The sequence below is a fragment of the Globicephala melas genome, chromosome 1 (genome assembly GCF_963455315.2).
Source record: "Globicephala melas chromosome 1, mGloMel1.2, whole genome shotgun sequence".
Classification (NCBI taxonomy): Eukaryota; Metazoa; Chordata; class Mammalia; order Artiodactyla; family Delphinidae; genus Globicephala; species Globicephala melas.
The window spans coordinates 59307255-59328100 of NC_083314.1; the positions used below are offsets into that span (position 1 = coordinate 59307255).

Sequence of the window (20846 nt, forward strand, 5' to 3'; positions counted from 1 at the left end):
GCGCACGGGCTTAGTTGCTCTGCAGCGTGTGGGATCTTCCCGGACCAGGGCTTGAACCCATGTCCCCTACATTGGCACGTGGATTCTTAACCACTGCGCCACCAGGAAAGTCTTCTCTGAATAGTCTTATAATAATAATTTTAAACATTTCATAGTTTTATAACGTGTTTTAGTGTCACTGCGATATTTGATGTTTATTACAATTCTAAAATAATGAGGACAGGCAGTATTGTCTCTATTTTACAGATGAGAAAATAGAGGCTCAGAGATTATGTAACTTGTCAAAATTCACACTATTAGTAAGTGATGAAGTTCAGCTATGTGACTGGGACTTTTACTTCATCATAAAGAATTTTTCTACTACGCTCTTACTCATTCATTCCCACCTCCACCTTTGCTGAGCACTACTAAGCCCCAGACACTGAGCTTACTCAGGGGTGGATGTGATTTCATCCCAACCCCTCAAGGATCTCACAGTCTAACTATTGGTGTATGTTTCTCCTCGCTCAACTTCTATATGGATTAGGAGCTCCTTGAGGGCAGCAACTGTGCCGCATTCACCTTTGTATTTCCTGCAGCAACTAGACAGAAAAAAAAGTAGGTGTGTGACAAGTATCTGTTGAATCGAAGCTTATCATTTACTGGTTAAATTTATTCAAGCTCAAGCCCTATTGACAAGGAATTAGTAGATCCTCAAAGGCAAGGGTCTTTGATTCCCCCGAAACATCTGACTGACACCTACCTAGTATATAGTATACGCTAAAATAGAAGTTTATGAATTGATTAATTTATAGCTCACGTTTACTTTCAAAAGTTGCCATTGTTCTAGTGTTCTGTGTACTATACCAGCAGTAATAGCTCATTTTTATTGCTTGTGTAAATAAGTACCAGCTCTTTCATATGCATTTTTGCATTCAGTCCACGCAACTATCCTTAACATGGTTGTCACTCTCCCCGTTTTAAAGATGAGGAAATGGAAGCTAAATAGCTGGCAGAGATCTAATAGATAGGAAGTAAGGAGCTAGGATTCAAGCCCGGGTCTAGCCTGATTACAGGGCCAGAGCTCTTACCACAACACTACACTACACTGCCACACAGTGGCAGGTTTCTAAATCCCGGGTCAGTCACTTGTAAATTTACTCTTTTCCACTGCTCTTGTCTAGTTGCCGAAATGAGTGATCAAATGAGAGAATGAGAGGGATCAAATGAGAAAATATGTCGATAGAAATCTATTAGTGGAAAGAGCTAAATACTTATTCCTTCTCGTGGAATGAGCACTAGATTAATATCCAAAGAAGACCTGTATTGCTCTTCCATGGAGTCATGGACCATGTAAATCACGTCACACCCTTGATTTTCTCAATTCCAAAAGGAGAGGAGTGGACAAGATCAACTCTGAGGTCTCCGTATGCTAACACATATAAATGGAATCTTAAAAAAAAATGGTTCTAATGAACCTAGGGACAGGACAGGAATAAAGCCGCAGACATACAGAATGGACTTGTGGACACGGCGGGGAGGGGAAGCTGTGATGAGGTGAGAGAGTGGCATGGACATATATACACTACCAAATGTAAAATAGATAGCTAGTGGGAAGCAGCCGCATAGCACAGGGAGATCAGCTCGGTGCTTTGTGACCACCTAGAGGGGTGGGATAGGGAGGGTGGGAGGGAGACGCAAGAGGGAGAGGATATAGGGATATATGTACACATACAGCTTATTCACTTTGCTACACAGCAGAAACTAACACAACATTTTAAAGCGATTATACTCCAATAACGATGTAAAAAAACAACTCTGAGGTCTCTTCCCTGGACACGAATTCTGTAGACTAAAGGACATAAAATGCTATCACCCGCTGTTAAAAAGATATACTACAAGCCACCGGAGGAGTCTAGAACATTCATGGCTGATACCATTAGGGCTTCGTCACTTATTTCTCAATCACTCGTTTGTTTATTCCATGGGCATCTATCATAAGCTCTGTTTTTCCACATTCTGTTTTAAAGCTAAAGAATAAAAAATCCCTAAGAAATATCTCACTAAATTTTAAATCATATATGCAATCAACATGGTTGTTAAATCTGTAATCTCTGAAGCCCCCACTTCCCCTCACTCCTTGCCACCTCCTTTTCTCCACACGAGGTGGCATTTGCCCACCGCCCTTCAGGCCTAGCCCTGCCCAGTGTCTAGAACCAAACTTGACCAGGGGCAGCAGCTTTCGTCAACTATGGGCTTTGGAACTGTCAACCCTGTGTGCCCCTGATCATTAGCTCTGGCTTTGGTACCTGTGTTTCTACCTCATTCTCTAAATGTATTCTCTAGATTTAGGCACATAGTTCCTCTTCTTTGCCCATATGCCTGAGTCCATGAATTGTTAACCCTTCAGCACTGAACCTTGATTTTTCACATGGTCTTTTTCAGAGTCCTGGGCTATGTCATAGGGGCTTGAGGGCCACCAAATAAGGAGGGGTGGTGTGGCAGGTGCAATGCTGAGTCTCCTGCTTCACAGCACAATGTGAGGTTCCATTTTTTGAGTAGGTCCACAGATATTTCCCTTTTAGTTAGAACGCCAGTTTCCTGGTCTCTCTAGGACCTGAGCTCTGCCTGTATTTTCCAGTCTCCTCCCAGCCTTTGCCCGCCCCCGCCAAGGACCTGAATTCCTTTCCCTGAACCTAAGCAGTGCTGAATTGCTTATATCCGGTTTCTGTGTCCCCCATGTCACCACCTGTGGAGCCACTATCCTGACACAGATTACTGTTTTCCCAGTCACTTTGTCATTGGCCCTCTGGAGACCATGTTTGGCTGCTGGATCCAACTGCTAATGACCAACCTCACCTTGATGGGGAGGGATGGGTCCTGGTTTCAAATGCCAATCCTAGCTCTGCCCTTCTGCCACATCCTTGCTCATCCAAGTTCTAAAATATAGCAAACTGGTACCCTCTATGCTCTGGCCTGGCTCGCTCACATCTGTTTTATTTCTCTACTCCCCCAACATTTCTCTGACTCCATGAAGATTCCTAGCCTTTATTTTTAAAATTTGAGTTTAGAACAGCCAACTCAATTAAATTTATTATTTATGATACATCTCCTTTCCAAAAAATTCTTGACAAAACTGTATCCAACTCAAGTTAAAAGAGATAATACAAAGAAACAGAGAATTAACTAAATATGTCATAAGATAATAATAGAGTGCTGATGATCCCAATAGTTCATGAAGTCACAGGCAATCATGTACAGCTACTTCATGGATTACAGAAAAATATCAATGAAGACCTTTCCAGTAGGCAGCACGGCCTTTAAGTCCACAAATACAGAGCATTAAGTATGGTGATAAAAGCAACCCTTATCCATTTTCTATTCTTCTTGTAATGACTCAGGTTTTGGTAAAATTTTAGAGGAGGCTCAAGAGTATGACTACTTTTTAAAGTTACCCACAGAGGTCATTCCTTAGTAAAAATCTCTTCCTCTACATCCGCACTAGGCCCCTTCACTCCAACAACTTCCTTGACAGCTCCACAAATTTAATTCAGCCCATGTTTGCTGAGTGCCCACCACTTGCCCGTTCTGGGCTAGGCTTCCATGAACCTCACCAAAGCGTCCCCTCAGACAGGAAAACGTGCTTCCTTACACAAGTTAGTCCTTAGATTCAACAAGGTTCATGTTTACAGAAGAAGGATGAGAGACTCTCCTAGCTACAAAAGGCTATACCTATAACCTTGTCAGAAAAAGACCGAGACCAAAGCAATATCCTCCACGTAGATTTAATGCTGTAGTAATTCTCTTTGTATCCTAGGGGTCACTTAAATCCATTTTTTAAAACAGTAACTCCTCTTGTTTCTTTTCACACCATGTAAAAATACTTGTTAGCATGAGTCCAAATTAAATTGCGCTAACTTATTCGTTCATTTGACAAATATTTTTGGGCCCCCTACTTTGCGCCAGGCGCTGTTGCCTGGGATACAGTGTTGAAAAGAGCTGACAAGGTCCCTGCTCTCATGCAATTGACATTATGTATTTTCTTGGGTTTAAATATGAAATTCTTGGAGATATTGAAAAAGTTATTTTAGTGAAAATGTTCATAAATGATTTAATGTCTATGACTTACACCAAGAGATATGTTTAATAAATGTTTGATAAGTGGAATTGATCTGAGAGGTATGGATTTATTAATTACTCAAAAATTTGAGAGTTCTAAACTGAAATTCAGTATGTTACTTTGGCTGTTTGAATGGGTTCACACAGTAAGGATCCACAATCCTTCAGTGAATAGCCTGCCACCAAAAAGCATGTGGGCCAATACGTAAAAGCCAATACATCACTTTTCCATGAGGCATTACATAGGACTTCAAGAGATTTTTTTTAAAAGCAAAATAGCTAAGCAAAATAAGCCTTATCTGACCAAGGCATTGCTTTCAGTCTTGGATTTAAAGAAAGAATAGTCCCTCAGTTTGTCAATAATCCAATATTTGTTGATAAATAACAGTCTTATGTCAGAGACCTTCGTGGGGAGAAAGACATGATCCTAAGAGAAATAGGTAACTGCAATAACTTATCAAAACAGTTTTTTGGGGAAATAGTAAATTAAAAATTCCACATCCACTTGGCATATGGTGGTTGAGCACCACCTCTTGAGATCCTGCAGTGTGAATTGTGGGAGACACAAAGACTTATGGTTCTTGGGTTTTAGGGGCTTTCTATCCAGGAGAAGAGGGAAGAGATGACATGTGATATGACAGCATATGAGTTCAAAGAAAAAACTGATGCGTTCAGAGGAGAAGACTTTAGGATGCAGTGATCAGCAGAGGCTTAAGAGAGGCTGTGTTCATTTGGATCCTAGAGGATGGGTGGGATTTTATTCAGTAAAAATTGAAAGAAATTTAGGGAAGTGCGAGCCAAGAACCAGAGGCAAGAACACATGAGGTCAGTTCAGGGACTTCCCAGGAACTAATCTAGCTTCACCAGGAGGTTTTGAGCTTTCCTGTGCCATGAAACTGTGGTTAAAAAAAAAAAAAGCCTGGGGATCCAAATGGAAGAAACAGTAGTTTAGGACCCAAGATGATCATTGCAGGTTTAGAGGTGGTGAATTTGTGGAGACAGCAGGATATCTAACCGGAAGTAGCCTCAGGCAAGAGGAAGGACAGAAGTGAAAACTTGGACTGCATTTATACAGATAGGACAGTGAGAGCTGGGGGGAGGCTCTGAGGTCTCTAAAGCAGCAGGTGTAGAGAGAAGAGGAGGAAATTGTGAATTCTTGAGGATGACTGCCTAACTCCTTGACTTCTTCCTATACTCCTCTCTGCAAGCCCACCGTCCCTCCCCCTGCCCTTTGTACTTCATGACCTCCTGTGCTCATTGTGAAACGCCTGCTACCTAGCAAAACACCTGACACAGTGGGAGCTCAATAAGTAGTTAATATTTGTTGAAAATGAATAAATTTGGTGCAAAACAGGGCTTCCAAATCAATTTGGAGATTGTGACATTCTTGATTTGCTTCTCCAGCCATCAAGTGTCCAGAACTGTCTGCCCCAGAGTGGGGAAGCCTGGATTGTCCTGACTCTCACGGAGAATTCACTGCTGGCTCCACCTGCCATTTCTCCTGTAACGAGGGCTTTAAGCTGGAGGGGTCCAGCCATGTTGAATGCACAGCTTCTGGAAGGTGGACAGCACCCCGACCGACCTGTGACGGTAAAACAGGATACACTTGCCGGGACAGCTCTTCTTCTGGAAATTTCCTCAACAAAAATAACAAACACTTATATACACTCTTAGTATATGACAGGTACACATGATATCATTATTACTGTGAAAGCTCCACTTCTTGTCATGAAGTGGGTTTTCTACTGGGGTCTAGGAAACACAGCCTGGATTTAAAAATGTATAAGGAGTGACAGGACTTTTTCACATTTGTGAATAAAAGATAACACCGATTCTTAAGCACGGATTATCTTTCGTAATTGTGGCCTCTTTGTCTCAAAGAGCTTTGCTGAGTTGATTGAATGGTTTCCATTGCTTCATCGCCAGGAGAGAGCACTAGGGGTGTGGTCACCGGTCCAGTGTTTCAGATCAAGGAACTGAAGTGGAGAGGGGTCAACTGCCATCTTTCTGCCACGTGGCAAGTTAGTGACAGCCAGTGGCAATATCCACGCCTCACATTTCATACTGGCCTTTGGCCAGAAGACAATACCACCTCCCAATAAAGCAGCACTGATGGGCTTCCCTGGTGGCGCCGTGGTTGGGAGTCAGCCTGCCGATGCAGGGCACGCGGGTTCGTGCCCCGGTCCGGGAGGATCCCACATGCCGCAGAGCGGCTGGGCCGTGAGCCATGGCCGCTGAGCCCGCGCAACGGGAGAGGCCACAACAGTGAGAGGCCTGCGTACCACAAAAAAAAAAGCAGCACTGAGCAAGCAATTGGCCTATACATATTTCTCTTTCTACTGAATTCTTATATTTCTGCACCAATTATTCTGCCTTTGTTTTGTTTTGTTTTTAGTATCAGTAACATTGATGCCACCCCCCTCCCCACCTCCAATTTCTTCTTCTGGCCAGGAGAATCATCTCTCCAAGGACAATTTTAGATCATTTTTCTCATCTGGTTTTCCATACCTGATTTTAATAGTTTTCCTTAACTTCCTTAAGGAGCTATTGCTACAACCTCCCTGATTATGAAAGGAGTGGAAGGCAGTTATTCCATGTCAGTCTTTTTTTTTTTTTTTTGGTGGTACGCGGGCCTCTCACTGTTGTGGCCTCTCCCGTTGTGGAGCACAGGCTCTGGACGTGCAGGCTCAGCGGCCGTGGCTCACGGGCCTAGCCGCTCCGCGGCATGTGGGATCTTCCCGGACCAGGGCACGAACCCGTGTCCCCTGCATCGGCAGGTGGACTCTCAACCACTGCCCCACCAGGGAAGCCCCCCATGTCAGTCTTAACTCTGTTGTGCTCCTTCTAATTGGGAGCTCTAAATTGAAACATTTTCTCACAACAGACATAGTATCAGCTCCTACTGTAGAGGTGCAATGCCCATCCCTCGTCACTCCAAAGCAAGGAACAATGTCCTGTCAGCATCGTCTGGGAAACTTTGGTTTGAATACCACTTGCCACTTTGCATGCAAAGCTGGATTCACACTCATGGGAGATAGTGCTCTCCGATGCAGACCTTCTGGACAATGGACAGCAGGAGCTCCAGCATGCAGAGGTAATGTGAAAAGGAACAGGCAGTTCTGATGCTCTCTTCCAGCAAGCTAGTCACTGTACATGCCTGTCGAAATCCCATCCAACCCCAATGACCCCTTCAAGTGTCAACTCCTCCATGAAATCCACACCAATCCCAATTAGAAGCAATGTGCAAGAAGCATACCAACTTTTCCCCTTCCTTATGTCACGAGGTAGTGCCCTGGTACTCAAAGACCTAAAGGAGGAAACATATGTAAATGTCCAAAACGTGTTAGAACAATACACACGCTGAACACAAGACCAGCTATCTGAATTGTGAAATATAAGTTACAATTCTGTTAATGATGTGGCAGTGTAAATATTCCGTATTTTCATAATTGGAAGCTAAATAAAAAGATAAATCATGACTGATACCTCTTGAAGACCTATCGCCCTCTGCACGAAGCACTGTGTCTCCTTCATCACTGTATTCCCTAGGAAGCACAGCACAGTGCTTTGCAAATGTCACGGTTGCTCAATAACATTTGCCTGAGTTAAATTCAGTCTCCTGAGTTGAGTTAAATTTGACTTATATTTAGTTTTCTATCCACAAATTTAGGAGAATAGCCTGAAATTCCCTGACAAATAGTTTAACGAGTATGGAAGTCTCTACCTCTTTCAATCGTCCAGAGGCCAGCTATGCTGAACACTTGTTATTTTAAGAAAAATGTGCTGACATGCCAGCTTATTGTCAATGGTAGTAATAATGACATTTAGGACAACAGTATTCTTGAGAAGCAAAATTTTGTAAATAGTATTTTGGTAGGTAAGATCGACCAATCCACTGGCAGGTATTTATTGAATTGCCACTATGTGCCCATCCTAGTTCTTTGGCTATCATCTTTGAGTGGATATCTTAGTACATGTGATGCTGCAAGGGCTAGTGGGAATGTCAAAAGTAGCTCATTTCCTTTCTGATCTTTTGTATTCTACCTCATCTAATGGCAATGCTAGCCAGGTTTCAAATGAATCCATAATCTCTCTTATGTTCATTCTATATGTTTGTTTTTCCTGCCTTCTTTTTTTCTGCAGCTGTCAAATGCTCCAAGCTACACGTGACTGAGCCAATCGTGATGAACTGCTCCAACCCTCGGGGAAATTTCAGCTATGGATCCACCTGCAGCTTCCGTTGCCCAGAGGGCCGTTTACTTAGCGGCTCAGCGAGAACAGTGTGCCAAGAGAATGGCCAGTGGTCAGCTGTCGTGCCAGCGTGCCAAGGTTTATTTCTCATCTGGGTTAGGAAGTCGCTTTGATATGGAAAATAATGAAATCAGTGTTTCTCCTCTGAGTATTTCTGGCAGTGGTTGCTTTCCATCACTGGGTTTCCCCCTGCATTTAATAATTGTTTCACAATGAATCAGACAGCATCTCTGTACCTCATGCAGAGCAGTGGGAATCAAATTCAGTGACTCTGCGTAAACAGTCACCACTCCTTTTTCAAAGCTCCAGTTTGTGAAATGAATGCTCTCATTTCTTTATAATCTGTGTGTAGTACATCTTGAAGTTTCAAAATGTTTTAAACTGAAGGTTATTTAGTGCAGAATCCTGATTTATTATCTCAGAAGATCTTTGTTTAACATATACCTCCAAAAATACAGTATATCTTCCTTAATTAAGCTCCATCTGTTTGTAAGGTTTATGTCATCCCCCTCCCTTTTTTTCATTTCTTTTCTCTAGCAGCTTGTTGTAACTACTTTTCATCACATAAAAATGTTCAATTGCCCCTCCCACAATTACCCAAAGTTTACTTTGTTTATCCAAACTTCCATTTATTGTGTCTACCATTTAATCATCTAATTCCTTTTATTGAGTCCTTACCCTGACTCCTTTGGAAATTACGTTTGATATTTAAGCATTAGGAAGAAAATCAGGCCCTGCGTGCATCCCATTCTGTTGCAGTGGTTTATGACTTCCAGATGTTTTTGTGCCGGGTTGTTAGCACTGCCAGGACCTTTGATGACTTACTTGATCTCACATCTTAGAGTTCTTGGGGACCTCCTGGGGGAATGATGGTCTTCTGCACAATACCCTTCTTATGTCTTGCACGCGTGCATGTGTTTATTTTGCAGCGGGGCCACTGACTATCCAGGAAGCCTTGACTTATTTTGGTGGAGCAGTGGCTTCTACAACAGGTTTAGTGACGGGTGGGCTACTCCTGGCTCTGCTAAGAAAGCGTTGCAGACAGAAAGGTAAATGGGAAAGAATATTCTCCTTATTTTCTTCTTTCATGTGATTTGGGGCAGGGCAGTGAAATGACAACTTCAGTAGTTCATGTCTGAAAACATTTGCATTAAAAGAAAACAAGGGGCTTCCCTGGTGATACAGTGGTTAAGAATCCGCCTGCCAGTGCAGGGGACACAGGTTCGAGTACTGGTCTGGGACGATCCCCATGCCGCGGAGCAACTAAGCCCATGCACCACAACTACTGAGCATGTGCTCTAGAGCCCGCACGCCACACTACTGAACCCATATGCCACAACTACTGAACCCCGCATGCCTAGAGCCTGTGCTCTGCAACAAGAGAAGCCAATAATAAGCCAATCCTCTTCTAATAAGCTAATGGGTCTCTTCATCTTTCCTCATGGAAAGTAAGTGGGGGTATCAGAGGGGTCAGGGATGCTCAAATCCAGGAACAGAAAGTGGCTATGTTAAAAGTACCTGCCAGCATTCTCATGGAATTGAGATTTCCACACCTATTTTTTTTTTAACATCTTTACTGGAGTATAACTGCTTTAGAATGGTGTGTTAGTTTCTGCTTTATAATAAAGTGAATCAGTTATACATATACATATATCCCCATATCTCTTCCCTCTTGTGTCTCCCTCCCTCCCACACTACCTATTTTTAACTGCTCAGAGGAAGAACCCCTTGTTTCCTATTCTCATGCTCTCTCCCTTCACAAAGCCACCATCACATTGGGCTGGTTTTCTAATGTTCCCTCATATACTCTTCTGTGAGTGAGTAAATAGGACAATAGACAAACAATAACACTACTTAAAGACCAAAAAGCTACAACCAGTCCCTCCATGCAACATCTGTGCTTGGTTAACCAAATCCGGAAGGCAGAGGTGAGAGCTCCTAAGACCTGAATCCTCATCTCCATTACCATGTAGGAATCACCCTATTCCTGCATTTTCCCCAAGCTCTTTCTTTAGTTTTGAGACATTTCCAGGGAACCCTCTGAACCGTGGAGAGGGACCAGCAGCCACCCATCCTCCAATATCTTTATAATAAATAAATTCATTTGTGGAGATGAGGAATTTTCCCTTGAACTGTCCCAATTTGATTTTAAACTTTCTAGGATTCTATGGTCAAATACTAGGAAAATGCTGCATACTGTGTCCCTCCCCTGCAAATTCAAAGTGCACATTCATTATTACACTGAAGGCTCAGTCATGCCCTGTAATAAATAAATATACTTGTTCATCTTCATGTCACTTAATATTTTCTAAATGTATTTAGGCATGAGATGCTTTTCCTTTTATATCTACCCATGGGATGATTGACAGACCTGCTGCCATGTTTAAAGTTTCCACTATCAGAGTCCATTGCTTGGATTAAGACAGGAGGCCTCCAATCACATATGTGATCCGGGGAGAAAAACATCCACTGTTATGTTGGGTTGGATTTGCTTACTCGCTTAGCTTGCCCAAATAATGACTGAGGGAGTGTGACAAAGGATGCAAGGATAGAGGGCCTCCAGTGCCAAAGAAATGAGTTTCGAGAACCAATGGTCTCAACAACAACCAAGAGTAGCGAAGAAGATGAAGGAAGGGACCAGAGGTAGGAGGAGAGGTTGTTACTGAAAGGGAAGAGGAGAAAGATGAGCGCGCTCTGGAGTTACATATCGTTGAACGTTCAATTTAGCCTAAAACAGGTCCCACCTCTTAGGGAGGGGATGTTCCCTACACGTCTCTTATAATGAGCGCATCTGGAAATCAGTCTGCTGACTCTCCCCAATAATCCCTATCACTGATGACCTTTCTCCCTCATCTCATTTTTTACTCTGAAACCAATCTTCTGTGTCTTCTTGCTTATTTCAGATGAAGGAAAAAGCCCCTTGAACCCTCAAAGGTAAGATGGAAATGTTTTATGATTAAGTTTTTCTAGTTTGACTTTTTAATTCACTGTAGTATGTCAGAATGATTATACAGATGACCTCTTTTTGAAACAAATCTTTGGCAATGTCCCCTTGACTAGTTCTGAAAATATACAGATAATATGTCCTAGCAATACATAATTTTTGTTTTTTACAGTACGCGGGCCTCTCACCGCTGTGGCCTCTCCCGTTGTGGAGCACAGGCTCTGGACACGCAGGCTCAGCGGCCATGGCTCACAGGCCCAGCCGCTCTGCGGCATGTGGGATCTTCCCGGGCCAGGGCACGAACCCGCGTCCCCTGCATCGGCAGGCGGACTCTCAACAACTGCGCCACGAGGGAAGCCCTTCATAGTGTTGTAAAAAAATCAATAGGTGCCCTAATGATAATATAAAGGAGCAATACAAGGGAAAGTGACTTGGAAATAAAATGCTAGAGCTGAGGCACTACACTAGCAGATGCTATGGGGTCGTCAGATGCTTGTACCTTCATTCAAATAGAATCACTATGAAGGCAACAGCATAAAGGTCAACTGAGAGGAATATTCTGTTAGTGATTCAAGCAATATCAGAACCATTGCCAACACCAACCTGATTTTTTTAAATGAGGAACAACTCTGGTAAAGAGTTGGAAAACCTGTTATTATCTTCCCTTAATTCACATGGCAATTACACTTTAAAAGATGCACAAAAAATTTAATATTTATATGTAAAGCAGTTAAGTTGCAGGCTCAGGGATTTTTCACCTCCATGAACGTTGAGTAGCTATTCTAAAGTTATGTGGAGTGTGTAAGAGAATTCTTTTGCGCCCCAAGCATATTAGGACATCCAGCACCCATGGCCCCTGCTTAAATGTCAATAGTAAGTCTCGATCATTAGGAAAATCAAAAAATGCCTATAGGGAGCAGTACTATCATTCTTTGAAAACTATTGCCACGTGATCAAGTATCAAGGCTGGAATTTTAGAATTCACCAAGAAGAAGCTGCAGCAGGGGCACAGCAAGTATTCAGTACCCAAAGCATCAACAATAACATGGATATAAAGTGCAGCACAAATTACCCAGAGCTGTTAAGTGGGATCTTGAAAATCTCTTTGGTTTTATTCCTCTTTCCCACTAAAAGCAGAGAATTCCAGGGGTGGGATGGTAATCCATGGTCTCTGCAGGAACTATGTGCAGGACTGGGGTCAAGGACGAAGCATAATATGGCAGGTCATCCTTGTGTTTCTCTTCTTTAGCCACCTAGGAACATACGGAGTTTTTACAAATGCTGCATTTGACCCAAGCCCTTAAGGTAAGTTATCTACGAAAGTATTTTTGAAGAAAATAGAACAGTAGGGGAAAAAGGAAGACTATAAAGCTTGACTTTTCTTTATATAATCATGAGTCACATTTTAACCATGTATTAAATGTTCAAACCATGCAGGAAATTGTGTTGGCAGTAGGGGACAGGTATAGCAGTAGAGCGACAATAGAAAGTGAGATCATAAGAAGATTTCCATTTCCTCCAGGATAGAAATGTTCTAATTAGACAGAACCTATGTCAGGATGTATGACATTCAATTACTGGCTGCTAGGTGGTACTGATACTGCAGCTTTGCTGGATCACCAGAAGTCACGAGTGCTAGAAAAAATGTTACAGACTTTATGGAGCCAATTCCCTATGTGACCTGCTAGGAAAACAAAAGTCATATGATAACGTCTCTCTCCCAAAAAGCTCAGTGAATGATTGAGTTTCCTAAGAGAAGTAGCCTAGATGGCAGAATATCTGGAATCTAGAAAAAGATTATACTAAGCCTTAGGGGGTACATAGGATGAGAGCTTTCTTTTATCTTTTTTGGGAAAATATAATTATTTTAATTTTTTGTCTCATTTTCAGAGACCCGTCCTTCTCTTGGTCACCTCACTGAACCTCCACAGAATCCTAATTTTGAACATCAGCCTTCCCGACAGACTTGACTATAACTGTAGCTTAGTTGCCGCAGTTTTCTGTAAATACTTGTGAATAAAGGGCATGGAATTTCCTTTAGATTAGCTGTGGACCAGAGCAGAAGGACTGTATCACAAGCCCCAACTCTCCACCCACCACCCCTTCCTGCTCCAGTTCCTCTTCCTCCAACACAAGCCTCAGAAGCTGGGACTGAATGTTTCTGCCGTCGTCTGTGGGCTTTGCCCCCGCTGTCTCTTGAGATACTAATTAACTAGAGCCTGGAGCATCTGACTCACCAGAAGACCAGACTGCAGAAAAATAAGAATGCCTCTTTATTTTTGGATTGGAGGAAATCATCCTCTACTTTGCTGGAAGGCAGGAGGCCTCTCTGACTTGAGGGAATTTCTGTAGGATTTCCTGGGTCTTCACTGCTTGCTGTTTGTGAAGGCTTTTAGACCTCTGCTGCGAGGCTTCAAGAGGAGCCTCTGGATGGCACCAGAGGCTGCAGAAGACTAAGGATCGAGACAGGAAGGTACATGTCACTGTAGACCTTCCCTCCACCGGTCATTCTCCCCCAGACGACCCAAAGACCAATACTCGAATGTCTAATTAAAAGGATTCTCCCAAATGCCATGTTCTTTTATTTGACATTTTGTTGAATAAGATCTGTGTCCGTCACTTTTCATACATGAATGTAATGCACAATCACAGTAGTCCCAATGACAAGCTCAACCCTTCAGTGAGCAAATATGTATCTTACCACCACCATAAACACACAAGAAAATCAGAGAAGCAGAAAAATGTCTTCATCACCTGAGTGTGTTTTACACGTTCTTTAATTCACATGCTTAATAAATAGGTTATTGAAAGTTACACAGTAGTTGTCTGAAACTGATACAAAAATTATAGAGCCAAACAATATAGTTGTCCTCTCTGTGAAATGTGAGGCAATGAACATGTCACACAGACTAAGTAAACATGCAAATAAAAATGCAAATAAAACATGCAAATAAAAATGATGAAAGTCTAACTAAAGGTTACAAGATTTTGCAAGAATTTTGGTAGTCATACAGACTGCCAACAAACACGTGAAAGAATGCTCAACATCATTAATCATTAGGGAAATGCAAATCAAAACTACAATGAGATATCATCTCGCACCAGTCAGAATGGCCATCATCAAAAAATCTAGAAACAATAAATGCTGGAGAGGGTGTGGAGAAAAGGGAACCCTCTTGCACTGCTGGTGGGAATGTGAATTGGTACAGCCACCATGGAGAACAGTATGGAGGTTCCTTAAAAAACTACAAATAGAACTACCATACGACCCAGCAATCCCACTACTGGGCATATACCCTGAGAAAACCATAATTCAAAAAGAGTCATGTACCAAAATGTTCATTGCAGCTCTATTTACAATAGCCCGGAGATGGAAACAACCTAAGTGTCCATCATCAGATGAATGGATAAAGAAGATGTGGCACATATATACAATGGAATATTACTCGCCATAAAAAGAAATGAAAATGAGCTATGTGTAATGAGGTGGATAGGCCTAGAGTCTTGTCATACAGAGTGAAGTAAGTCAGAAAGAGAGAGACAAATACCGTATGCTAACACATATATATGGAATTTAAGAAAAAAAATGTCATGAAGAACCTAGGGGTAAAACAGGAATAAAGACACAGACCTACTAGAGAATGGACTTGAGGATATGGGGAGGGGGAAGGGTAAGCTGTGATAAAGCGCGAGAGAGGCATGGACATATATATACTACCAAACGTACGGTAGATAGCTAGTGGGAAGCAGCCGCATAGCACAGGGAGATCAGCTCGGTGCTTTGTGACCCCGCCTGGAGGGGTGGGATAGGGAGGGGGGGAGGGAGGGAGATGCAAGAGGGAAGAGATATAGGAACATATGTATATATATAACTGATTCATTTTGTTGTAAAGCAGAAACTAACACACCATTGTAAAGCAATTATACTCCAATAAAGATGTTAAAAAAAATTTTGGTAGTAACCTTGGGATTTAGGGACACATTGCTTTTAAAAAGTTTCACTCCTATACTGTACATAGCATCTCTGACTGCTTACTTTATGCCAATCACTAGGCTCTGTGTTATAGGACGATGATTATCACTCTGTCTCCTGAGTCAGAATCTGCCTTTTGTAAAATCGTCCCAGGGAATTCTGATGGTTTATCAGCTTTGCGAACCACTGATACTATAGATACAGAAGGATAAGGCATTCACCGTTCCTGTTCTTGAATAGCTTATCATCTAGTTGGGGACACAATAGACACCAATACAAAGTGATAGAGAGTAGTCAACATCAGTATGTTATTTGAAGCATGTGGTAGGAATTCATAAAATGGAAAAGTCAAGTTGGCCCAGAATCAAGGAGATAGAACTCTGATTGGACTTTAGGGAGTGGACAGTCTGAGTTGATCAAATAATATCGGCCAAGAAGCAAAGACGGAGACCTTATGTTGAGGAGACTGAAGACATCATAGAGATCTCATGTGAGGTGCTACATTACAATTTATTGAATCTGTTGAGACAAATCATAGAAGCTTGGAGGCATGTAGATTCAGGGGACCCGGGATAAGTCATAATGATGCTTCAGACAAGATAATTTTCAGATTCTCTATAAATAGCAAAATCATATCTTAAGGCCACGTGAAATAGCAAGATCCTCCGAGATACATAAAGGGCCCTGGAGGCAGGAAAATATAATCATAGTAATCAACACGTGCTGTGTGCTTTCCAACTGCTAGGAATTATATACTTCACAGTGTTCTTTTATCCTCCCAACCACCCGATCTGAAAAAACTATTATTATCATCCCTGTTTTGCAGGTGTCAGAATTGAGCTCCAGAGAGGTTGTGTAACGTATCCAAGAGAACACAGCTAGTAAGTGGGATTGAAATCTGGTCTGATTCTCTCAGTGAAGCTCTTTAAGCCCTCTCCTCTGTCACTGCCTAGGTGGCCACAGGCCCTTATCAAGACAGAACTGGGCAACAGAGAAGGACAAATATCATATATTGCTTATATGTGGAATCTAAAAAAATGATACAAAGGAACTTACTTACAGAACAGAAATAGACTCACAGACATAGAAAACAAACTTATGGTTACCAAAGGGGAAAGGGGGGAGCAATAAATTAGGAGTTTGGGATTAACATATACACACTACTATATATAAAATAGGTAAACGACAAGGACCTACTGTATAGCACAGGGAACTCTACTCAATATTTTATAATAACCTATAGTGGAAAATAATCTAAAAATTATATGTATATATATATTCATATATGTATATATATATTCACACATATGAATCACTTTGCTGTATACCTGAAACTAACACAACATTGAATCAACTATATTTCAATATACATATATATTTTTTAAAAGACAGAACTGTGCATGGATAGAAGTCAGTAAAGTGGGCCAGGCCAGCAGGCCCCATTCACGTGACCATCCCCTTGCTTCTTCACCACCTGAAAATACAATATTTCTGTGCCCAGTAACAGGGCATAGGGCCCTCTTCCTCAGATCAGAAGGAGAGCAGTGTGGTGAAGGGATTTGGGTCCTACTGCCCTGGGAATTGCAGAGCGCCTGGTAAGTGTGAACTCTGCCCCAGGCAGTGTTTATGGCGGCGGGGTCTGATGAGGGGCTACTGAGCCGTGGGGTCAGCAGATGGAAGCTGGGGGGGGACAGTGTTGCCCCGTCTCATGAATCCCTGAGCACTGCCCTGCCTGCTAGAGCCGCTGATTGCTGTCCTTTCTCCACTGGTAGTAAAACAGTCACTAACCTGGTTGCCCTCCCTAATACCTCCTGTCATCTGGAGCAGTGACCTAGTCAACCCCAGCCTGGAAAGGCCCCAGGAGGTGGGGACAGCGCGGGCTGCAGCTGCCGCGACGCCTGGGGGAGCTGTAGAGGAGGAGGACACTGCCACCCGCAGCCGCGCGGCGCTCACTGCAGTCCCGACAGCGGCCAAGCCCGGCCAAGCCGGGCGCAATCGGCTGAGGCAGAGGCAGGAAAGGAACCATGTTCCCAGCTTGCCGTTGCCTCTGGGTCCTCGTGGTCCTGGGCTCCAGCTGGGCAGGCTGGGGGAGCCTAGGGGCTGAAGCAGCGCGGCTAAGGCAGTTCTACGTGGCTGCTCAGAGCATCAGCTGGAACTATCGCCCCGAGTCCACATACCTTAGGTAAGGCAGGCATGGCGACCGGTGGGCTTCTCCAGGGAGGACAATCTATTTCTTTTAGAGAGCATTCCCTTTGCAATTGCATTGCTTTTTTTTTTTTACTTCAGGTAGGTAAATACAATTAATAGAAGAGCATAATGAATAAAATAAGCTTGGTGGATGCTCATTTTGCCTCCAATAATACAAGTTTATCATTCTGAGGATATAGAAAATAGTGTTTGGCTAGATGCTGTTTCAAGTTTGCTGTTAATACAGTTTTGTTAGTATGACTGATAGTTGATTTAATATATTGATTGATTCAAAAGCACCAGGTACCTACCTCTTCACTCCTGTTCCAGATTTTTAGTAGTCTAGTATTTTATTAAACTTCTAGCTACATATTATTTATTCCATGTCCACATAACTTCATCTTCTAAAACTAAAGGTGTACACTGTATACTTTATTATAAGCAGGTTATTCGATAACAACTGCTATAATTTTGTTGTTTTCTTATAAATGACTTTCAAAACATCATCAGTTCATAAAAATGCAACATTGTTGTTCTTGTACCTTTTTTCTGCTTCGTGTGACTCTTCATTTTTCTCTCATTCTTAATCACTCCCTGGGATATGGTCTACTCTGGCTATTTTGATAGAGTCACTATTAAAAGGCATATGTGACTTAGAGGGGGGTTAAATAATAAAACTCTATTTGAGTTGCAAACTATTTTTCCTAATTGAAAGGTTAAAAATAAGACTTCACAGAAATTAAACAAATCATAGGTTCTACTCAATATTTCCAGTTCGTTACGTTTTTATTTCTTTTCATGGTAAACCTCTTAGTGTGACTTAAGTTTTTTTGTAACTTAACATCACAGTTTAAGCAATTGTGAACGATGTGTTCCTCTTTTACACTTTCGAAACCAAAGCAATCTGCCAAGAAGATATTGTAATGTTTTAAGCCTTTTAGTGTATAACATTACCCTTTCAAAACCTTTTCTTTGTAATTGGGTTATTTTGGAGGGCATTGCATCTTGGTCTTGTAATAATAAGAAGACCCCCTTTTTTTTTTGTACAAAAATGGAGGGACTTCTTATTTAAATATTGTACATTTAAATACATTTAAAATATTGTATTTCAAGGTGATAATCTAGGTCACACCCACACCCTTAGAGAACTGCTGCTGACTGAAACCCCAGAGGAAGTAGCAGTCTTTCCAACATTAATTGTCCTGCTCTTGGGTAGAACACTAACTTGGTTGCTGGCTTTCCTGTGTCACACTGTGCTTATGCTTTGGAGTTTGTTCTTTCTTCTGTAATTAACAACAAGAATAACAAGCAGAATTTTGGAGGCAGAATCACATAGAGCAAAACCCTGATTCATATGGTGAATTCACATAGGAAGCCATGATTGGTCATCCTATCCTCTCTGTGGCTGAGTTTCCAGAATTCTGGGAAGAGTTGTTCCTCTGGTATCAATTACTGAGTCAAAACCATACAGTGATAATCCAGACCAACTGTCCATATTTTTGAACCTCAAATCATGTCATTTCTTTCTAGTACTTTTATGTGAAAAGTCTAACCTTGTATCTGGCTGTTTAAACTAAGAACTTGTTATAGATTGTCCTACATCTAGAGCTAATGATACTCACTATAAAGAAATCAACATAGACAACTCCATCCTTTGCTAAAGTGTATTTTAGCACAAAGCAAAGATCTTTCCTTATTTCATGTAATATTGGCAGGACAGTGCCTTTTAGAGGTGAAATATATCTTTCATTCTTGCTCTGGGGCTGAAGTGAATGGTTTTGAAAATTTCCCTAAGGAAACATGTTCAATCACATGTATATAGTAACAGATATTGAAAAAAATACATATGTATTTTTTCTCGTGTTCTAGCTTTATATGATTTTATTATGAATAAATCATCCTTAAATAGTCCTCATAAATGGAAAATTCATCATGCATATTGTTTGAATTCATGTCATCTTTAACTTTCAGACAAATTATTTTCCAATAGCAATTCAATTGTTCAAATTAAAATAAATATACCTCAGTATGCACACATAATATACACAGGGAAACATATTAGGAAACACACCTCTATTAAAATTACTCCACATAAAAGACTAATTTTTCTTAGTAAAGATTTTTTACTGTCACCTATACTCCTGTATTTAAAGATCTAAGGTTAGGGACGGGAGCTACGTTTCAACTGTACATAAAACTAAACACACAAAATTACCACCACAGATAAATAAAAATGGACCTTCACATTAGGGACACAAACTAACATACAGAATCCTAGGGTTCTTGGGCTCTAAAAACCCTATGAGGTTGTTTAATTCATTTTCAACTTTCATGTTTTAACTTCTTACTTTTCCCCACACCCAAAGCACCAATACCCCTAGCAAATAGTTGTCTAGTTTCTACTTGAATGCTTCCAGTAACTGAGAACCCACCACCTTCAATAGCTAGCCATTCCAAAAATACTTACTCATGCCTCCTTTAATCCTGTTTCCAAATATTAACACAGTTCTTGTATCTTACATTTTAAAATTATGAGAATGACTATAATTACAGATTTTTCTGCTCTCCGGGAAAACCTAAAAGCTCAAATCCAATTTTCATTATATTTTTAAAATACTACTAGCTAACACGCATTGAATATTTACAATGTGCCAGCTCTAAACCTTTTGTAGGTATTAACTTATTTAAAACTTGTAACAGTTCTGTGAGGGAGATTTTACTATCAGTCCCAGCTCACAATGGTAGAAACAGAGGCACAAATTGATTAAATAAACTTTTCAAGGTTATATAGTTAACAAGGGGTAGACACAGGATTCAAACCCAGACACTCTGAATCTACAACCAGTTCTCTTAGCTTCTGTGCTACATAGACATCATGGCAAATGTGATTAGTATCCCTCTTTGTTACACCCTAATTATAGTGGGGCCACTCTCTGGATTAGGAAGCATAACAAAGCCAATATGGGCAACTGGTTTAGACATTGGTAAGAAATTTCCCCTAATTATCTTTCCTTCATCTTTGAGTTTAAGACAAGGATAGGAATCATGTGCCCATCTTTAGAGACACTGAAGAAAAAGATGGGAAAGTATCCCAGTACTCTCCCTGCTGCCCTCTCTCTGAATTTTTAACCATGAAAACAGTCATCCCTTGGTACCTGTGGATATGGAACCCACAGATACAGAGGGATAACTGTACTAGTCTGTTTTATATAAGGGACTTGAACATCTACAGATTTTGGCTCCAGGGTCATCCTGAACCAACCTCCCACAGATACCAAGGGATGACTGTACAATGGTTTTTGAATCCTGGCTTTGCCATTATCAACTGATTCTCCTTGGGCAAGTTACTTAAACTTTCTGAGACTTAGTTTTTTCATTTGTTTGTTTCCTATA

The 20846-nt window shown here is 41.4% G+C and overlaps 2 protein-coding genes across 4 annotated transcripts in view; both read left to right on the forward strand.

The window, feature by feature from the left end:
* Window positions 1-13852, forward strand: part of SELP (selectin P) — a 42339-nt gene extending 28487 nt beyond the window's left edge. Inside the window, exons 10-16 of the mRNA XM_030875532.2 lie at window positions 5503-5688; window positions 6983-7192; window positions 8242-8427; window positions 9279-9398; window positions 11253-11283; window positions 12543-12598; window positions 13184-13852. Coding sequence (XP_030731392.2) covers window positions 5503-5688; window positions 6983-7192; window positions 8242-8427; window positions 9279-9398; window positions 11253-11283; window positions 12543-12597 — 788 coding nt within the window. The 3' untranslated portion in view covers window position 12598; window positions 13184-13852. The remainder of the gene's footprint in view (window positions 1-5502; window positions 5689-6982; window positions 7193-8241; window positions 8428-9278; window positions 9399-11252; window positions 11284-12542; window positions 12599-13183) is intronic.
* A 3337-nt stretch (window positions 13853-17189) lies between these two features.
* Window positions 17190-20846, forward strand: part of F5 (coagulation factor V) — an 84829-nt gene continuing 81172 nt past the window's right edge. For all 3 annotated transcript variants that reach the window (XM_060296622.1, XM_060296629.1, XM_060296636.1), the window contains exon 1: window positions 17190-17448. In XM_060296622.1, coding sequence (XP_060152605.1) covers window positions 17291-17448 — 158 coding nt within the window. In that variant the 5' untranslated portion in view covers window positions 17190-17290. The remainder of the gene's footprint in view (window positions 17449-20846) is intronic.